The sequence below is a fragment of the Mustelus asterias genome, chromosome 29 (assembly GCF_964213995.1).
Source record: "Mustelus asterias chromosome 29, sMusAst1.hap1.1, whole genome shotgun sequence".
NCBI lineage: Eukaryota > Metazoa > Chordata > Chondrichthyes > Carcharhiniformes > Triakidae > Mustelus > Mustelus asterias.
The window spans coordinates 12,592,038-12,610,894 of NC_135829.1; the positions used below are offsets into that span (position 1 = coordinate 12,592,038).

At 48.9% G+C, this 18,857-nt stretch overlaps 1 protein-coding gene across 1 annotated transcript in view; it reads right to left on the bottom strand.

Annotated features, from left to right (window-relative positions):
* LOC144480410 (potassium/sodium hyperpolarization-activated cyclic nucleotide-gated channel 4-like) overlaps positions 1 to 17,433 on the bottom strand; it is a 385,148-nt gene extending 367,715 nt beyond the window's left edge. The window contains exon 1 of the mRNA XM_078199817.1: positions 16,724 to 17,433. Coding sequence (XP_078055943.1) covers positions 16,724 to 17,433 — 710 coding nt within the window. The remainder of the gene's footprint in view (positions 1 to 16,723) is intronic.
* Between the last annotated feature and the right edge of the window lie 1,424 nt (positions 17,434 to 18,857).

The following is an 18,857-nucleotide window of genomic DNA, read 5'->3' on the forward strand; positions in this document are numbered from 1 at the left end:
TTAGAAACATTTAGAAGGGAAATTCTTAATAAGGAGAGTCGAGGCTAAACTGATGTGGCCCCTCTTTCTTGACATTCTCACAATGGCACGGTTAAATAGGAAACTGTACAGGTTGATTCTAAATTGTGCTTTTGCTCCATTTAGTTGGACAATTGTGGACGATGAAGTTTTACTAGCTAGGGCCATGTGTAGGCCCCATTTACATAGAAACATAGAAGATAGGAGCAGGAGGAGGCCATTTGGCCCTTCGAGTCTGCTCCACCATTCATTATGATCATGGCTGATCATTCAATTCAATAGCCTAATCCTGCTTTCTCCCCATAACCTTTGATTCCATTCGCCCCAAGTGCTATATCCAGCCGCCTCTTGAATACATTCAATGATTTGGCATCAACTACTTCCTGTGGTAATGAATTCCACAAACTCACCACTCTTTGGGTGAAGAAATGATTCCTCACCTCCGACTTCCAAAGATGTGCTGGTTAGGTAGATTGGCCGTGCTAAATTGACCTTAGTGTCAGGGGATTAGCAGCGTAAATATGTGGGTTTATGGGAATAGGGCCTGGGTGGGATTGTGTTTGGTGCAGACTTGATGGGCCGAATGGCCTCCTTCTGCACTGTAGGGATCCTATGATTCTATGATTCTAAATGGCCTACCCTGAATCCTCAGACTGCGAACCCTGGTTCTGGACACCCCACCATTGGGAACATCTTCCCTGCATCTACCCTGTCTGGTCCTGTTAGAATTTTATAAGTCTCTATGAGATCCCCTCCTCATTTGCCTGAACTCCAGCAAAAACAATCCTAATCTTGTCAATCTCTCCTCATACATCAGTCCTGCCAGCCCCGGAACCAGCCTGGTAAACCTTCGCTGCACTCTCGCGAGAGCAAGAGCATCCTTCCTCAGAAAAGGAGACCAACTTTGGAATGCTGTAAACAATTTTGATCTCCTTATTTGAAAAAAAAGGATACAGGCCGGAATTCTCTGGTCTCCTACGCCCTGCAGCCGTTGCCAGCAAGAATGGAGAATCTGGCACTCAGCCAAATCTCCATTCACAGCAGCGGGACTGGAGAATCCCAGCCATGGGTGAGGTCGGAGATTGCATTGAAAACAGCTCAGAGAAGGTCCACTTGACAGGTTGAGCCTATACCTATTGCTTTTTAGTTTATTTATTCATATCACAAGTAGGCTTACATTAATTAATGTATCCAAGTCTGAGTTAGATAGATTTCTGACAGGAAAGGGAAGTCAAGAGGGTGTGTGGGGAGAGGGCAGACAGAAAGGAGAAGTTGAGACCATAACCAGGTCAACCATGATCTTACGCAATGGCGGAACAGGCTCCTGTTCCTAAATCTATATTCTTATGTTCCTATTTCAGGATGGCAGCCAGTAACTAGTGGTGTGCCTCAGGGGTCAGCGCTGGGACCACAACTTTTCACAATATACATTAACGATTTGGAGGAAGGAACTGAAGGCACTGTTGCTGTGTTTGCAGATGATACAAAGATATGTAGAGGGACAGTTAGTATTGAGGAAGCAGGGGGGCTGCAGAAGGACTTGGACAGGTCAAAGAGTGGGCAAAGAAGTGGCAGATGGAATACAATGTGGAAAAGTGTGAGGTTATGCACTTTGGAAGGTGGAATGGAGGCATAGACTATTTTCTAAAAAAGGAAATGCTCGGAAGTCAGAAACACAAAGGGATTTGGGAGTCCTTGTTCAAGATTCTCTTAAGGTTAACGTGCAGGTTCAGTCGGCAGTTAGGAAGGCAAATGCAATGTTAGCATTCGTATCGGGAGGACTAGAATACAAGAGCAGGGATGGACTTCTGAGGCTGTACAAGGCACTGGTCACACCCCATTTGGAGTATTGTGAGCAGTTTTGGGCCCCATATCTAAGGAAGGATGTGCTGGCCTTGGAAAGGGTCCAGAGGAGGTTCACAGGAATGATCCCTGGAATGAAGAGCTTGTCGTATGTGGAACAAACAGTTGAGGACTCTGGGTCTGTACTCGTTGGAGTTTAGAAGGATGAGGGGGGATCTTATTGAAACTTACAGGATACTGCGAGGCCTGGATAGAGTGGACGTGGAGAGGATGTTTCCACTAGTAGGAAAAACTAGAACCAGAGGGCACAACCTCAGGCTAAAGGGATGATCCTTTAAAACAGAGATGAGGAGGAATTTCTTCAGTCAGAGAGTGGTGAATCTGTGGAACTCTTTGCCGCAGAAGGCTGCGGAGGCCAGGTCATTGAGTGTCTTTAAGACAGAGAGAGATAGGTTCTTGATTAATAAGGGGATCAGGGTTTATGGGGAAAAGGCAGGAGAATGGGGATGAGAAAAATATCAGCCATGATTCAATGGTGGAGCAGATACGATGGGCCGAGTGGCCTAATTCTGTTCCTATGTCTTACGGTCTTATGGTCTATGTAAGAAGGAGGTGAGAGGTATTCCCTGATCCATTGAAAATACCTCCTGGCTGTTAAAACAGAGTGCTGGCGATTACTGTTCCTATCTCAAGGTGGTATGTGGTCCAGACAGAAGGTGTTGCAGGTAGAATAGGTGCAGAGGAAATAATCTGAGCACTGAAAGAAAATTTATTGATCGGGTAACTATTATATGAATTCCCAGCTGCGGGACATTTGGCCCTCCAAGCGTGCTCTGACCACATTGTCCTATCTAGACCAACCGCCTCTGTTCCCCATCTGTTCATGTGTCTATCCAGATAAGTCTTAAATATCGCTAATGTATCTGCCTCAACCACCTCACTTGGCAGCGCATTCCAGGCCCCACCACCCTCTGTGTAAAAACCTTCCCCCACACATCTCCACTGAACCTTTCCCCCCTTATCTTGAACTTGTGCCCCCTTGTAATTGTCATTTCTGCCCTGGGAAAAACATTCCAGCTGTTCACCCTATCCACACCCCTCATAATTTTATAAACTTCTATCAGGTCTCCCCTCAGCCTTCTTCTTTCCAGGGAGAACAATCCCAGTTTATTCAATCTCTCCTCATCTCTCTCATACATATGCAGGAGTCACCTATCTCTAGCTCTCGATCAATTCACTCAGCCCTCCACTGGCCCTGTGTTCTCAGTCTATTGCCTGAAATCCAATCCAACCTGACACGGAATTTCCTCCAGCTAAATGTTGGGAAGGCCAAGGCTGTTCTCGCTGCCTCCCACAAACTCTGGACCTTTTGCTAACAACTCCACCACCCTCTCCATCCATTTGCAATCTTGGTATCTCACTCAATTGTGAGGTTAATGTAGAGCATAGAATCCCTACAGGTGCAGAAGGAGGCCATTCGGCCCATCGAGCCTGCACCAACTCTCCAAAAGAGCATCTCACCCGCCGTAACGCCGGTGGGCCGGGGGGTGGAGGAAGCCAGCTGCTGGAAATCGGGGTGCCTCTATTTCTGACAGGCAACACAGGAACCCCCCCACATGTACACAGAGATCCCCACCCCCACCCTACAGGCACAATGGGACCCCCCCATTATGGATATGGGGGACCCCCCCCACCCCCACAGACATGGGGAATCCCCAACCCACACTCACAAGGTGACCCTTCAATGGAGCATCCCACAGTGGCCCCTCTGGCACTGGCCAATGGGGCAGTACCATGGGGCAGTGCAAGGGGAGTGCCTGGGGGCATTGCTGGGGCAGTACCGGGGTGCTGGGTACAGTGCAAGGGGAGTGCCAGGGGGCAGTACTGGGGCAGTACTGGAGTGCTGGGTACAGCGTTAGGGGGAAGTGCAAGGGGAGTGCCAGGAGGCAGTGCTGGGGCAGTACCGGGGTGCTGGGTACAGTGCCAGGGGGCAGTGCAAAGGGAATGCCAGGGGGCAGTGCTGGGGTAGTACCGAGAGGCTGGGGGCTGTGCCAGGGGGCATTGCAAGGGGGCAGTTCAAGGATGCCAGGTCAGTGCCAGGGGGTAGTGCCAGGATAGTGCCCAGGCATGTCCCTTTCACCCTGGGGGCCATACCTTTCTCAGGCATGTTCCCTTCACCTGGTTCCCATTTTTTAAAAGCAGTTGTAAACCTCACCAACAGGGGGTCATATTGGCAAAGCGGGGGAGCTCTAAGTGTGGAGAGATGATAATGTGGGGAAACTCACTAATTATATTGAAATGAATTTAAACCAGATCTTCGACCTTCCTGGGTGAGAACTCATTGCATCACTGGGGGCATTTGGGGTCAGTGGGGTTGGAGTTGGGGGGGGCGAGGGGAACACCCGGATAGTCGGAAATCAAGATCCCGCTGGTGTGATTCTTGTTTCCGAGTCTGATGTGATTATGGGCCCACTTAGCTGTTTGCACTCACGGCAAATGCGGGTGCAAAACTGTGGCCAAAATAACTAACAAATCAGAGGGCGGCACGGTGGCACAGTGTTTAGCGCTGCTGCCTCACAGCGCCAGGGACCCGGGTCCAATTCCTGGCTTGGGTGGAGTTTGCACATTCACCCCGTGTCCGTGTGGCTTTGTTCTGGGTGCTCCAGTTTCCTCGCAGTTAAAGATGTGCAGGTTAGGTTGATTGGCTGTGCTAAATTGTCCCTTAGTGTCCCAGGATGTGTAGGTTAGAGGGGTTAGAGAGGTAAATACGTGGAGTTACGGGGATAGGAGGGCCTGGCTGGGATTGTTGTCCCGATGGGTCGAATGGCCTCCTTCTGCACTGTAAGGATTCTATGATTCAGAGGGCAAGTAGCAGCAATGGTTATGTGGGGAGCAATGTCTGAACTACATTGACAAAATTCAATCATAATTTTAATACTTGCTATACTGTGTCACCCTGGATTTCCATTGGTCTGATAATATGCTGTGGCTGGGGAGGCAACATCACAGCTAGCCATTAGGAAACACAATGTAAGAGTTACTTATACACGAACACCATCAATCTAACTTTCCACATCAACAAAAAACATCTATTAGATAAGTCATCAATCATGGTGTCATTCGTTCAGTGTTACAAGTTACATTCTGAGCCCCACATTCTCACTGCCACTGACGACAAATGGGCGAAAGCATCATCATAATAAATCTGTTCTAATAACTTTCCAATTCTAATAAATGATATTTCGTTCAGTCCACACTGTCACTTGCTGCGGTTTTACAATGACCAAGTGGAATGTATTTATGTTGTTGATAACCGTTACACCGAACGGCCCCATGTTGCCCTTTATATCCCAAAACAGACACCAGAGGTTGCCTAACTATCAATTTAAAGCACAGTTGACAGCTTTGTGCAGATAACATCTGAAGGGTATATTTTGGTCTCCTTACTTGAGAAAGGACATGCTGGCACTGGAGGGGATGCAGAGGAGATTCACTAGGTTGATTCCGGAGATGAGCGGGTTGGCTTATGAGGAGAGACTGAGTAGACTGGGATTATACTCATTGGAATTTAGGAGAATGAGGGGAGATCTTATAGAAACATATAAAATTATGAAGGGAATAGATAAGGTAGAAGCAGGGAGGTTGGCGGGTGAAACTAGAACTAGGGGGCATAGCCTCAAAACAAGGGGAGGCAGATTTAGGACTGAGTTGAGGAGCAACTTTTTCACCCAAAGGGTTGTGAATGTGTGGAATTCCCTGCCCAGTGAAGCAGTTGAGGCTACCTCATCGAATGTTTTTAAGGCAAAGATAGATGGATTTTTGAACAGCAAAGGAATTAAGGATTATGTTGAGCGGGTGGGTAAGTGGAGCTGAGTCCACAAAAAGATCAGCCATGATCTTATTGAATGGTGGAGCAGGCTCGAGGGGCCAAATGGCCTACTCCTGCTCCTAGTTTTTATGTTCTTATGTTTGATGGGAGAAAGCATCTGGATTGCCAACTAGTGAACGTTTCTGTGACCTTCCCTCACATCCAAGAACAGATTCCTGTCTGTGTATGAGCAGCATTGGTTCCTCGTGATAACAGTTTATATGTTGGATGGCAGGAAGTGGACCCATTCCGAAGATATTCCAGGTGTGGGTTCCCAATTTCCGGCATACCGTTGAGGAGGAAGAATAATCCTGGGAAAGTCCAAGCCTTTTACTGACCAATTTCAATAAGACAGTGACAGACATTCACATTTTCGCTCTCAGTCAAGTATTTGACCCATGGCTGAGGAAAACCTATAGCAGGAAAAAGCACTAAACATACACGAGGAACAGGGCGGCATGGTGATACAGTGGTTAGCACTGCTGCCTCATAGCGCCAGGCACCTGGGTTTGATTCCCGGGCTTGGGTCACTGTTTGTGTAGAGGTTGCACATTCTCCCCATGTCTCCGTGGGTTTCCTCCGGGTGCTCCGGTTTCCTCCCACAGTCCAAAGACGTGCGGGTTAGGTGGATTGGTCGTGCTAAATTGCGCCTTAGTGTCAGGCGGACTGGCTAGGGTAAATGCATGGGGTTATGGGGATAGGGTCTGGGTGGGATTGTGGGCTGTACAGACTCAATGGGCCGAATGGCCTTCTTCTGCACTGTAGGGATTCTATGATTCAAATTTATTTCCCTTTTTTGAATTATTACTTGAGAGAAAGGAATGTGAGTGATCGTGACAATAAGAGAGACAGCAAAAATAGAATATGCTGCATTTTTCTGTTTGAAGTATAAAGCGAACTTGCATTGACTGACCTTCTGAAAAAATATGCTTTGCGTTTTATTATCCCCTTTAAGTATTTCTATTACTGAATGCAAATGTTATGTAAGGATTTTGCTTTAACATGGCGAGTTGTTTGAGTCTGGAATCCACTGCCTGGAACTGTGGTCAACGAAAGCATTAAAGTTTATTTATTAGTGTCACAAATAGGCTTACATTAACACTGCAATGAAGTTACTGTGAGAGTCCCCCAGTTGCCACACTCCAGCGCCTGTTCGGGGTACACTGAGAGAGAATTTAGCATGGCCAACCCACCCAACCAGCACGTCTTTCGGACTGTGGGAGGAAACCGGAGCACCCAGCGGAAACCCACGCAGACATGGGGAGAATGTGCAAACTCCCACACAGACAGTGACCCAAGCCCGGAATCGAACCCGGGTCCCTGACGCTGTGAGGCAGCAGTGCTAACCACTGTGCCACCATGAATGAATGATTGCCGCTTGGAATGCTCAACTGGAGAATGGCTGGCACCTGTGGAACTCTACCCCAGCCAAGAATCAATATTTTCAGGATGGGAAGGGAGAGAATTTGTAATAAAGTAAATAAATATATTGACGGAAATATTGGACATAATTCTCCGGCGGTTCATGTCCTGCTGCCTTTGCCAGTGAGAACAGAGAATTTGGTGCTCAGACAGGTCTCCATTCACTGCAGCAGGACGGGAGAATCCCAGTTTCGGGTGAGGTCAGGGAATCCAGCCCTCTGTTATCGGATAAAGTTAGGGAAACCTGAACAGCGCTAAAGACACCTCACTATTTTGCTAATTGATGCTGTTTCTTCATTTATTATTGAGTGTTCGATTTAATCTGTGATCATCTGCATAAATATTTTTGACAAGTTGCTTTGTGGCACAGTGGTTAGCACTGCTGCCTCACAACGCCAGGTTCGATTCCTGGCTTGGGTGACTGTCTGTGTGGTGTTTGCATGTTCTCCCCGTGTCTGCTTGGGTTTTCCCCTTGGTGCTCCGGTTTCATCCCACAATCCGTAAAACGTGCTGGTAAGGTGCATTGGCCGTGCTAAAGTCTCCCTCAGTGTACCTGAACAGGCGCCGGAGTGTGGCGACTTGGGGATTGTCATAGTGCCTTCATTAATGTAAGCCTGCTTGTGATACTAATAAATAAACTAAAATAAAAAGCTGTATTACATTAAAATTGACAACAGTGGATTGACAAACCATGACACTAACAGCCCGTACAAAGCCCAGCATCTCCAGCTCATATTTTAAAGTATCTTTCATTTTGTTGTGCTTAGGCCCTCCTACATTTTAACACTTTCCCCATCTCTGAAAGCAGGTTTTACATTCCATCCCTGAATTCACTCGCTGGTTGGGATCCTCTTCCCACTCACCAGAAGAAGGTTTTCACCCTCCACCGATCCTGCACTCTCAAAGCCTTCCCCTTCACTGTGTTGGGGGCCTTGCTTAGGTCATAGCTTTCTACAACACAGAAAAGGCCCTTTGGCCCATCCCGTCTGTGCTGGTCAAAAACAACCACCTGACTATTCTAATCCCATTTCCCGGCACCTGGCAGCACAAGTGCACATCTAAATACTTCTAAATGTTATGAGAGTCTCTGCCCCGACCACCCTTTCAGGCAATGAGTTCCAGTCTCCCACCACCCTCTGGGTGAAAAGGTTTTTCCACATATCCCCGCTGGACCTCCTGTGCCCCTTACCTTAAATCTATGCCCCTGATCATTCATCTTTCCACCAAGGGGAAAGGTTTCTTCCTATCTACACTATCCATGCCCCTCATAATTTTATACATCTCAATCACGTCCCCCTTCAGTCCCTGCTCCAAGGAAAACATAGTAAGGAGTCTAACAACACCAGGGTAAAGTCCAACAGGTTTATTTGGTAGCAAACGCCACTAGCTTTCGGAGCGTTGCTCCTTCGTCAGGTGAGTGGGAGATCTGCTAACAAACAGCAAACAGGGCATATAAAGACACAAACTCAAGTTACAGAATAATGAATAATGATTGGAATGCACAACCCCAGTCTATCCAATCTCTCATCATAACTAATACTCTCCAGCCCAGGCAACATCCTGGTAAATCTCCTCTCCATCTTTTCCACTGGCATTACATCCCTGCTATAATTGGTGCAGTGGGCAGCTGCATATTGCGAGACCAGAAGTCCTGGGTTTGAGTCCAATGCCTGGACTTGTTGACCATCGAAGGAGCATTGATTGTGGCTCAATGGACTGATAATCACCCCAGATTCCTACCCCCTTACTATTCCCCAAAGGGTAAATGAAGAATTAGGGTTGGGAAGATGGGCAAACAAAAACTGCATTGAGACCTGAAAAGTTCCATGTTGCAATCATGAACCTCAGTCAATGTCATAGAATCATACAGTGTAGAAGGAGGCCATTTGGCCCATCGAGCCTGCACCGGCCACAATCTCACCCAAGCCTTTTCCTCATAACCCCATTTATTTACCCTGCTAATCCCCCTGACACTAAGGGGCAATTTAGCATGGCCAATCAACCTAACCCACACATCTTTGGACTGTGGGAGGAAACCGGAGCACCAGGAGGAAACCCACGCAGACACGGGGAGAACGTGCAAACTCCACACAGATCCAAGTGACCCAAGGCCAGAATTGAACCTGACCGGCACAGACACAATGGGCCGAAGGGCCTTTTCTGTGCAGTAGAACGCTATGACCTAAACAAGGCCTCCATAGTCAACACAGTGAAGGGGAAGGCTATGCGAGTGCATGATCAGTTCAATTCTGGCCTTGGCTGGCTGGCGCTGTGGTGCAACAGTGCTAACCGCTGAGCCACTGTGCCGCCCTTACCTTATTTGTCCGACCTTATCTGCTGCCATTCCACTCAAAATAGAAAAACAATTTACATTTATATAGTCCTTTGATTTGATTCGATTTGATTTATTATTGCCACATGTATTGGGATACAGTAAAATGTATTGTTTCTTGAGCACTATACAGACAGAGCATGCCGTACATAGAGACCGAAAGGAGAGAGTGTAGAATGTAGTGTTACAATCATAGTTAGGGTGTAGATAAAAATCAACTTAATGCCAAAGGATGTCCCAACACTTTTTTACAGCCAATTCAATACTTTTTTGATTTTTTTTCTCACTGTTAAGGCACAGCAGCTAACTTGAACAGAATCAAATCCCATAAATAGCAACGATATGGCAGAACCCTGAAGAGTACTGATAGGCAGAAGGATCTGGGTGTACAGTTACACAGGTCACTGAAAATGGCAACGCAGGTGGAGAAGGTAGTCAAGAAGGCATACGGCATGCTTGCCTTCATCGGCCGGGGCATTGAGTTTAAAAATTGGCAAGTCATGTTGCAGCTTTATAGAACCTTAGTTAGACCACACTTGGAATATAGTGTTCAATTCTGGTCACCACACTACCAGAAGGATGTGGAGGCTTTGGAGAGGGTACAGAAAAGATTTACCAGGATGTTGCCTGGTATGGAGGGCATTAGCTCTGAGGAGGGATTAGAGCAACTTGGTTTATTCTCACTGGAACGACGGAGGTTGAGGGGCGACCTGATTAAAGTCTATAAGATTACGAGGGGCATGGACAGAGTGGATAGTCAGAAGCTTTTTCTCAGGGTGGAAGAGTCAATTACTAGGGGACATAAGTTTAAGGTGTGAGGGGCAAGGTTTAAAGGAGATGTACGAGGCAGGTTTTTTACACAGAGGGTGGTGGGTGTCTGGAACTTGCTGCCGGGGAAGGTAGTGGAAGCGGATACGGACCTTTAAGTGGCGTCTTGACAAATACATGAATAGGATGGGAATAGAGGGATATGATCCTCGGATGGGTAGGGGGTTTTAGTTCAGTCGGGGCAGCATGGTCGGTGCAGGCTTGGAGGGCTGAAGGGCCTGTTCCTGTGCTGTAATTTTCTTTGTTCTTTGATATAGTGACCAGCTAACAGATATTTTTATTGATGTTGGTCCAGGAATAAAAATGGACCAGGTTAATGTGAATATTCTCCTGCTTTTCACAAATGAAAAGTCCCATGGGATTTGTTGCCTGCACCTCAGAGAGCAGATGGCATCTCATTTTAACTTTGAGAGTTCCTCTGTGTATTAAAGAATGGCAATGCATGATTGCCTCTTGAGAATGGCTCTACCGGGAATGACTGGTGCCAATGGAACTCTGCCCCTCCACAGAAGAATCAACACATTCAACATGGGAAGTGGGGAGAATTGGTGATAATGTCATTAATATGCTGCCAGAAATGTCATTCTTGATGGAAAAGGCGATGGCCTAGTGGTATTATCGCTGGACTATTAATCCAGAAACTCAGCTAGTATTCTGGGGACCCGGGTTCGAATCCTGCCTTGGCAGATGGTGGAATTTGAATTAAATAAAAGAAAATGATCTGGAATTAAAAATCTACTGATGAACATGAAACCATTGTTGATTGTCCGAGAAACCCATCTGGTTCACTAATGTCCTTAAGGGAAGGAAATCTGTCATCCTTACCCGGTCTGGCTGACATGTGACTCCAGAGCCACAGCAATGTGGTTAACTCCCAACTGCCCTCCAAAGGATAGGCAATAAATACTGGCCAGCCAGCGATGCCAATGTCCCATGAATGAATGAGAAAATGTTAGGAATTGGCACAGCGGTTAGCACTGCTGCCTCACTGTGACCTGGGTTGAATTCCTGGCAGAGTCTGCACATTCTCCCTGTATCTGCATGGGTTTCCTCTGGGTGCTCCGGTTTCCTCCCATAGTCCGAAAGATAAGCTAAAGTTCATATATTGGTCACAAATAAGCTTACATTAACACCGCAATGAAGTTACTGTGAAAATCCCCTAGTCACCACACTCCGGTGCCTGTTCGGGTACACCGAGGAAGAATTTAGCATGACCAATGACCATGACCATAACCAGCACATGGGAGTCGGACTGTGGGAGGAAACTGGAGGAAACCCACACAGAGAATGTGCAGATTCCGCACAGACAGCAACCTAAGCCGGGAATCGAGCCGGGGTCCCTGGTGCTGTGAGACAGCAGTGCTAACCACCATGCCGCTTCTGCTGGTTAGGTGCATTGGCCATGCTAAATTCTCCCTCGGTGTACCTGAACAGGCACCGGAGTGTGGCGACTAGGGGATTTTCACAGGAACTTCATTGAAGTGTTAATGGAAGCTTACTTGCGGCACTGATAAGTTAACTAAACCTAAGGCACTTCACTATGTTGTTAACCGATACTGTGTCAGTGCCCCGAAAGTGAGCATCTCCAACAGTGCAGCACTCCCTCAGCAATGCACTGAAGCATCAATCTAAATTGCGTGCACACTGACTTTGCTCCTTAAAATTAAACGAGATGCCTTTCCATTCACATGCTCAGGACGAGTGAAGCAAAAACTGCCTCTCACTTACATCAATGAAGCGGCGGTGCTTCCCACACGCTGCACCCTGCAGTGTATTAAACACGAAGAGGAGGTGATGAAATGTATCACATTCAAATTGCCTGTGACTCATTAAGCCACAAGCTTGGCTTTACAATCAACGTCGCCCAGGACATTTAATGTTTAATCAGCTGGGGCAAAGCCTGGTTGAAAGAATGATATATTTTTACACCGATAGCTGTCACAACACGTTCCAAAGCTACATCCTCAACTTGCATCCTCTTGATGTCCCGCATGATTTAAACTTTGGAATGCAATTAACTCTCTGCGTGTACTAACTTCAAGCTTAATCAGATTTGAATTGAGACATCAGGTTACGCAAATACAATGTGGTGAAATGTGAATCAAGCTCATCCTTAATATATAGAATATTACTGGTGTCCTCATTCTCCCAGGTATTACTCCTTATTATATAATTAAATCATTAGAGGGTGACACGTTGGCACAGTGCTTAGCACTGCTGCCTCACAGCGCCAGGGACCCGGGTTCAATTCCAGCCTGTCTGTGTGGAGTTTGCACATTCTCCATGTGTCTGCGTAGATTTCCTCCGGGTGCTCCGGTTTCCTCCCACAGTCCAAAGATGTGCAGGTCATGTTGATTGGCCATGCTAAATTGACCCTAGTATCAGGGGGATTAGGAGGGCAAATGTGTGCGGTTACAGGAATAGGGCCTGGGTGGGATTGTGGTCAGTACGGACTTGATGAGCCAAATGGCCTCCTTCTGAACTGCAGGGATTTTATGATTCTATTCTTCGAAAAGTTGAGTTGTCCCTTTATGCTACACAGTGAATAGTAACCCTAACTTTATTACCAAAATAGAAAATGCTGGAAAATCTCAGCAAGTCTGGCAGCATCTGTAAGGAGAGAAAAGAGCTGACATTTCAAGTCCAGATGACCCTTACTTTATTAAATTGATTAAGGAGACCTGGCCGTAATGGTACCATTATTTAGGGGAGGCGATGGTATAGTGGTATTATCGCTAGACTATTAATCCAGAATCTCAGCTCATGTTCTGGGGACCTGGGTTCGAATCCCACCACATGGGATGGTGGAATTTGAATTCAATAAAAAATATCTGGAATTAAGAATCTACTGACTATGAAATCATTGTCGATTGTCGGAAACCACATCTGGTTCACTAATGCCCTTTGGAGAAGGAAATCTGCCATCCTTACCCTGTCTGGCCCACGTGTGACTCCAGAGCCACAGCAATGTGGTTGACTCTCAACTGCCCTCCAAGGGCGAGTAGGGATGGGCAATAAATGCTGGCCAGCCAGTGATGCCCATGTCCAACGAATGAATTTTTAAAATGACTATCTCCACAAGCAATAGTGACTGGGTAACATGTCAACACTGGGTAAATGTAACCGGCCTCACCAAAGATATTCATCGTGACTTTTTTTTTCTCTGCTTGAAATTGAATCGTTTTCCTGCGTATTTCTTTTCTGTGACATTTTCACCAGCCGGTGCCAAGTGAAATGTGATCGGGTTCCTTCGCTGTGACTTGGGTCAGTGTTAAACCGATTAGTGTCGCCAGTTTTAGATGCTGAGTAATTGCACTTATGAAGAGATGGAATTTAGATAGATTAGTTGAGAAGTGGCTCGCTACCTCCCTGAACATCGCAGGCGCGTTCATTTAGTCCGGAAACATTGGGTTCATGTGACATGGTGTTAGCATCAGGACTCTCCAGTGTAGAATAATGAGAGTGATTTAAGAGATGGGTCCAGCTAACAATTGTAAATTGTTGCATTGCTTTGACGTGCCATTTCAACACACGGACAGGATTATGGTATCGTAATCGCTACTGACCACCCATGTGTTTTAAAAAATAAGACCTGATGCAGATGTTATTGTTGGTACGGACGGTGGGAAGGTTCCTAAGGCAGTAGATGGTCGCAGGACGCCCTTGAACGTAGGATTATGTGGAAGATGCAAAGTAATGGTGAGGCTGGGAGAGAATCAATGCAAGTTTCTAAGGTGGTAATCGACAGCGAGAGATAGATTGAAGGGCGGAGCAGACTCGATGGGCCGAGTGGCCGAATTCTGCTCCTATGTCTGATGGTCTTATAGACAGAAGCGTCTGTGCGTATTCTAAAGCGACAGGCGAGGCAGTAGATTAGTTGCTGTAAAGTTTGAGTGTGCTAAGATTTGAGAGACCCAAACATTGTCAAGAAAGTCTAATTACCTCTGTGATCCCCCTTCCCCCCCCTCCCCCCGACCTTTGTTTTTTCTGTTGTGACTTTACAAAGCTACTTGAGGTTGGTGCTGAATGAGCCGCTGCTCTCCGCTGCTGACAGGGACGCGGCAATGTTAACTTTCAGCACCGCGGACAGCAGCCCGAGCCCAAAGCTTTCAGAGTCCACCCCCTCTCCCCAGCAACCGCCCCCCCCCCCCCATTCCCCACCCTCCCCCTCTCCCCACCCTCCCCCCACCTTCCCCTCCCCCACCCTCCCCCCACCTTCCCCCTCCCCCCACCCTCCCCCTCCCCCACATCCCCTTCTCCACATTCCCCACTCTCCCTCCTACCCCTTCCCCCACCCTCTCCTCATCCCCCCACCCTCCCCCCATCCCCCCACCCCTCCCTCTCCTCATCCCCCCACCCCGCACCGTCCCCCCACCTTCCACCCATCCTCCATTCCCCCATGCTCTTCTCCTCATTCCCCACCCTCCCCTTCTCCCCTCCCTCCCTCCCTCTCTCCCCACCCTCCTCCTCCCCCACATCCCCTTCTCCACACTCCCCACTCTCCCTCCTACCCCTTCCCCCACCCCCTCCCTCATGCTCCCACCCTCCCCCTCATGCCCCCACCCTCCCCTTCCCCCCACCCTCTCCCCACCCGCACCCTCCCCGTCATCCCCCCACCCTCCCCATCCCTCCACCCTCTCCATCATCCCCACTCTCCCCCTCTCCCCAACCCCCACTCTCCCTCCTACCCCTTTCCCCACTCTCCCCCACTTCCCCATTCTCTCCCCAGGCTCCCTCCAATATCTTCTCTCCCCATCTCTCCACCCTCTTTCCCCATCCCCCCACCCTCTTTCCCCATCCCCCACCTTCCCCACCCCCCCCCACCCTCTCTCTCCCCAGCCACCACCCTCTCTCTCCCTCACCATTCCCCTCCCTCCCTCCCCATTCCCCTCCCGCCCCATCATCCCTCCCGCCCCATCACCGCTCCCTCCATCCCCTCTTCCTCCTTCCCCCTCTCCCTCCCCATCAACCCTCCCTCCATCCCCTCTTCCTTCTTCCCCCTCTCCCTCCCCATCAACCCTCCCTCCATCCCCTCTTCCTTCTTCCCCCTCTCCCTCGCTCCCTCCCCCTCCCCCACTCGCCTTCCCTCCCCTACTCCCTGCCTCTTGCTTTCAAACACACATTTCGGATTAAGTGTTATCAGCAATGACTGTTGGATGAGCTTTACCAAGCTCTCTCACCTCCCCCCCTCCCCCCTCAAGGCCAGCTGCCACATTTTGGAATGTATGACATTTTTTTCCCCCTGCTGGATCTCGGAGCCATTAATGGACTCACAAATCCCTGCTTTCTCTCAATTCTCGCCGCACCAGCTTACCCTGGGCTTGGCCTCTGGGTTAATGGGAAGAGGGGAGGCAGAGAGGTGAGCACGGTCGCAGTATGCCATGGGCAGTAAGTAATTACACCAAACTTTGTGGCAAGATATTGATATTGCAGTCGATCTATGCATCTGGACATACATGGTTCAGAAAGGGCATTCCCTGGTGGGAGTATGGTGTATTAAAATGGGAAATTAAGAACTCTTGCAATATTGAAATTATTGAATTCTGGCATAGGTCCATCAAGCTCTCAAAGCAAGGAGCCCTCGCTTGCCGGGGGATTGGGAAGTCCCAATCCTGGGTCCAGGAAGAAGGGCTCCCGTAGATTCCCTACAGTACCGAAGGATGCCATTCGGCCCGTCGAGTCTGCAGCGACACTCCGACAGAGCATCTTACCCAGATCCTCGCCCGGGGTAACCCCACTTATTTACCCCACTAACCTACACATCTTGGGACACTGAGGGGCGATTTAGCATACCCAATCCCCCTAATCTGCACATCTTTGGACACAAACGGGCAATTTAGCATGGCCAATCCACCTAACCTGCACATCGTTGGACACCAAGGGGCAACTTAGCATGGCCAATCCACCTAACCTGCACATCTTTGGACACTAAGGGGCAACTTAGCATAGCCAATCCTTCAAATTTACACACCTTTGGACACAAACGGGCAATTTAGCATAGCCAATCCACCTAACCTGCCCGTCTTTGGACACTAAGGTGCAATTTAGCATGGCCAGCCCACCAAACTAACATACACATCTCGGGATTTTTTGCAGTGGTTTCATAACATGGAATCCGACACATATTAACTCTTACCCAGCACGTAGGTAAAACCATCAACGGAGTTTCTTATTTAAATCCTTACTCCATTCTTAAAAGTTACAAAGAATGGACCGGGCAATTAGCTGCGTGGTTTACTTGGCAAATGGATTACAGAATTAAAACTTCTGAAATAAGATAGCTCAGAGCTATTTCCAATACTTTGAGCGAGACTCCCTTGTTGCAAAACTTTCTCCTTGAGCTTCTATCTAGAACTTGACTAAATTGTGATATTTTGAGGGGAGGGTGGTTTGTTGTAAAGCAGAGGGGGAGGAAAGGAAAATAAGAGTGGGGGAGAGTGTGAGAAAGGTACCTGAAGTCACTGTACGGGTGGACTATCCAAAAACCAGCAGATTTCACGCGTTCCTGCTCCCTCTCCACGGCCTTTTGGCTCCCAAACATCCTAAGGGAAAATTTGTTAACTCCCGGTTGTAGCATGGCCCCAAATTGTCTCTGCATGAAGCCGGATTGGGTGGTCCGCAGATCATCATCCAAGAGGGTCTGCTCGGCGCCATCCACTTTGAGAAAATCCAGATTGGGGTCCCTCTCACCCCTTTCCCTCTCCTCGTCCTCCTCCTCCTCCAGCTTGGGGTCGGCTTCGCAGCTCTGCTCGGAAGGGGAACTCTCGCTGCTGGGGTTCGTGTCCTCGCTGGGGCTGCTGGACTCCACTTCCACGATCAGCCGCTTCTCCTCGCCTAGGTCGCCGGCCGCATCGTGGAGGTGGCGGCCGGCGAGAGACGAGAGGCTCCCGCGAAACCGCCGGCAGTCCCCGTTGGTGCTAGTCTTCAGCGCCCTGCTCCCCTCGGTCTCCAGGCTGCCCCCTTCCCCGGGCCGTGGGTCCCCCGCCGGCGAGGGGAGTAAGGGTCTCAGCTTAATGCTCCTTCGGCCCGTCTCCTTGCTGCTGTCCCCGTCCTCCTCCTCCTCCCCACCTCCTCCCTCCTCCACCGAGCTGCCAGCTTTGCCCCCCATCTGCTGGGGCAGGCTGTAGAGCCTCTTCCTCATGGAGGGGGGCAGTTTGTCCATGCTGCCCCGGACTGGAGCCCCGAACTTCTCCCTCTCCTCCAGCATCCAGTTCGGTGTGTGTATGTCTCTGGCACAATGTTGAACCTGTCACCAGCATCTCAGCCACGGGATCTCAAGCCCATGGCACATCTTACCCCCAGACACTGTGATGCATCGAACAAACAAATCATCTCCCCCTCTTCCCTAACCCTCCCACCGCCCCCTCCCCTCCTGCCCCCTGTTTGCACTCAAAATCTTGCTGCTTTTCTCTCTATCTCCACCCTCCCCTCCTGGCCCTTACTTGCACTCAAAGTCTTGCTGCTTTTCTCTCTATATTCCCCCTTATTTGCCCTTAAAATCTTGATGCCTCTCTATCTTTCCCCTCTCCTCCTGCCCCTAATTTGCCCTCAAAATCTTGATGTTTTTCTCTCTATCTTCCCCCTCCTGCCCCTTATTTGCACCCAAAATCTTGATGGCTTTCTCTCTGTATCTTCCACCCTTCCCTGCTACCCCTTATTTACACTCAAAATCTTGATGCTTTTCTCTATCTATCTTCTCCCCTCCCCTCCTATCCCTTATTTGCACCCAATTTCTTGATCCTTCTCTCTCTATCTCCTCCCGGCAATCTACTATCACTTACTAAGTTGAGAGGCAAAGAGAGTCTGGAAGCATCCAGGCGGTGTGGAGTCCCGGGAGATAACTGAAGAGCAAAATAAAAAAAAAACACACGATTTGAGAATGAGAGCGGAGAAAATGAATCAAGAAGAATACTTTCGGCTTGCCAGGGTTCCCTCTTCCCGTACAGACACACAGCAGCTTGTCAAGAGTCTTTCCCCGCTGCTCGGTGAGCTTGTTGCAAGGACAGCACAGACACACAATAATAATGCGAGAGGAAATGCACTCTTTGCAACCGAGGGCAGCTGACTGCACACTTTCTCAGACGCAGGGTGATCATCGAGGAAGGAAACACTATCCATTGGGTTGCCATAGGAGCTACCCCTTGATGTGTGTGTGTCTCCCATACCACCCACCTGTGTTATAAACTGGGATTGGACCGATCCACAGGGACCAACCCCCCCCCCCCCCTCCACCCCCCCCCCCCCCCCCCCACACCCAACCCTCCCTCGCCTTTGATAAAGCAGGTTTTGCAACAGTTCAGAAACATAGATTGCCAGGGGGTTCAGGTGTGTGTTGTTGCCCCCCCCCCCTCTTTCTCCTGCAACAGGTTCATGTGTGTTTGTGTGCGTGCGTGTGCTGTTCTTCCCCTTCTCCCCTCCTGCAACTGCTCAGGAACATAGACAGGAGGTTCATGTGTGTGTTTTGTTCTCCTAGCCCCACGTTTTGGTAAAACAGGTTTGTAACAGGTCAGGAACATAAATTGACAGGGGATTCATGTGTGTGTGTGTGTATATATGTGTAGCCCTCCCCCCCCCCCCCCCCCCCAC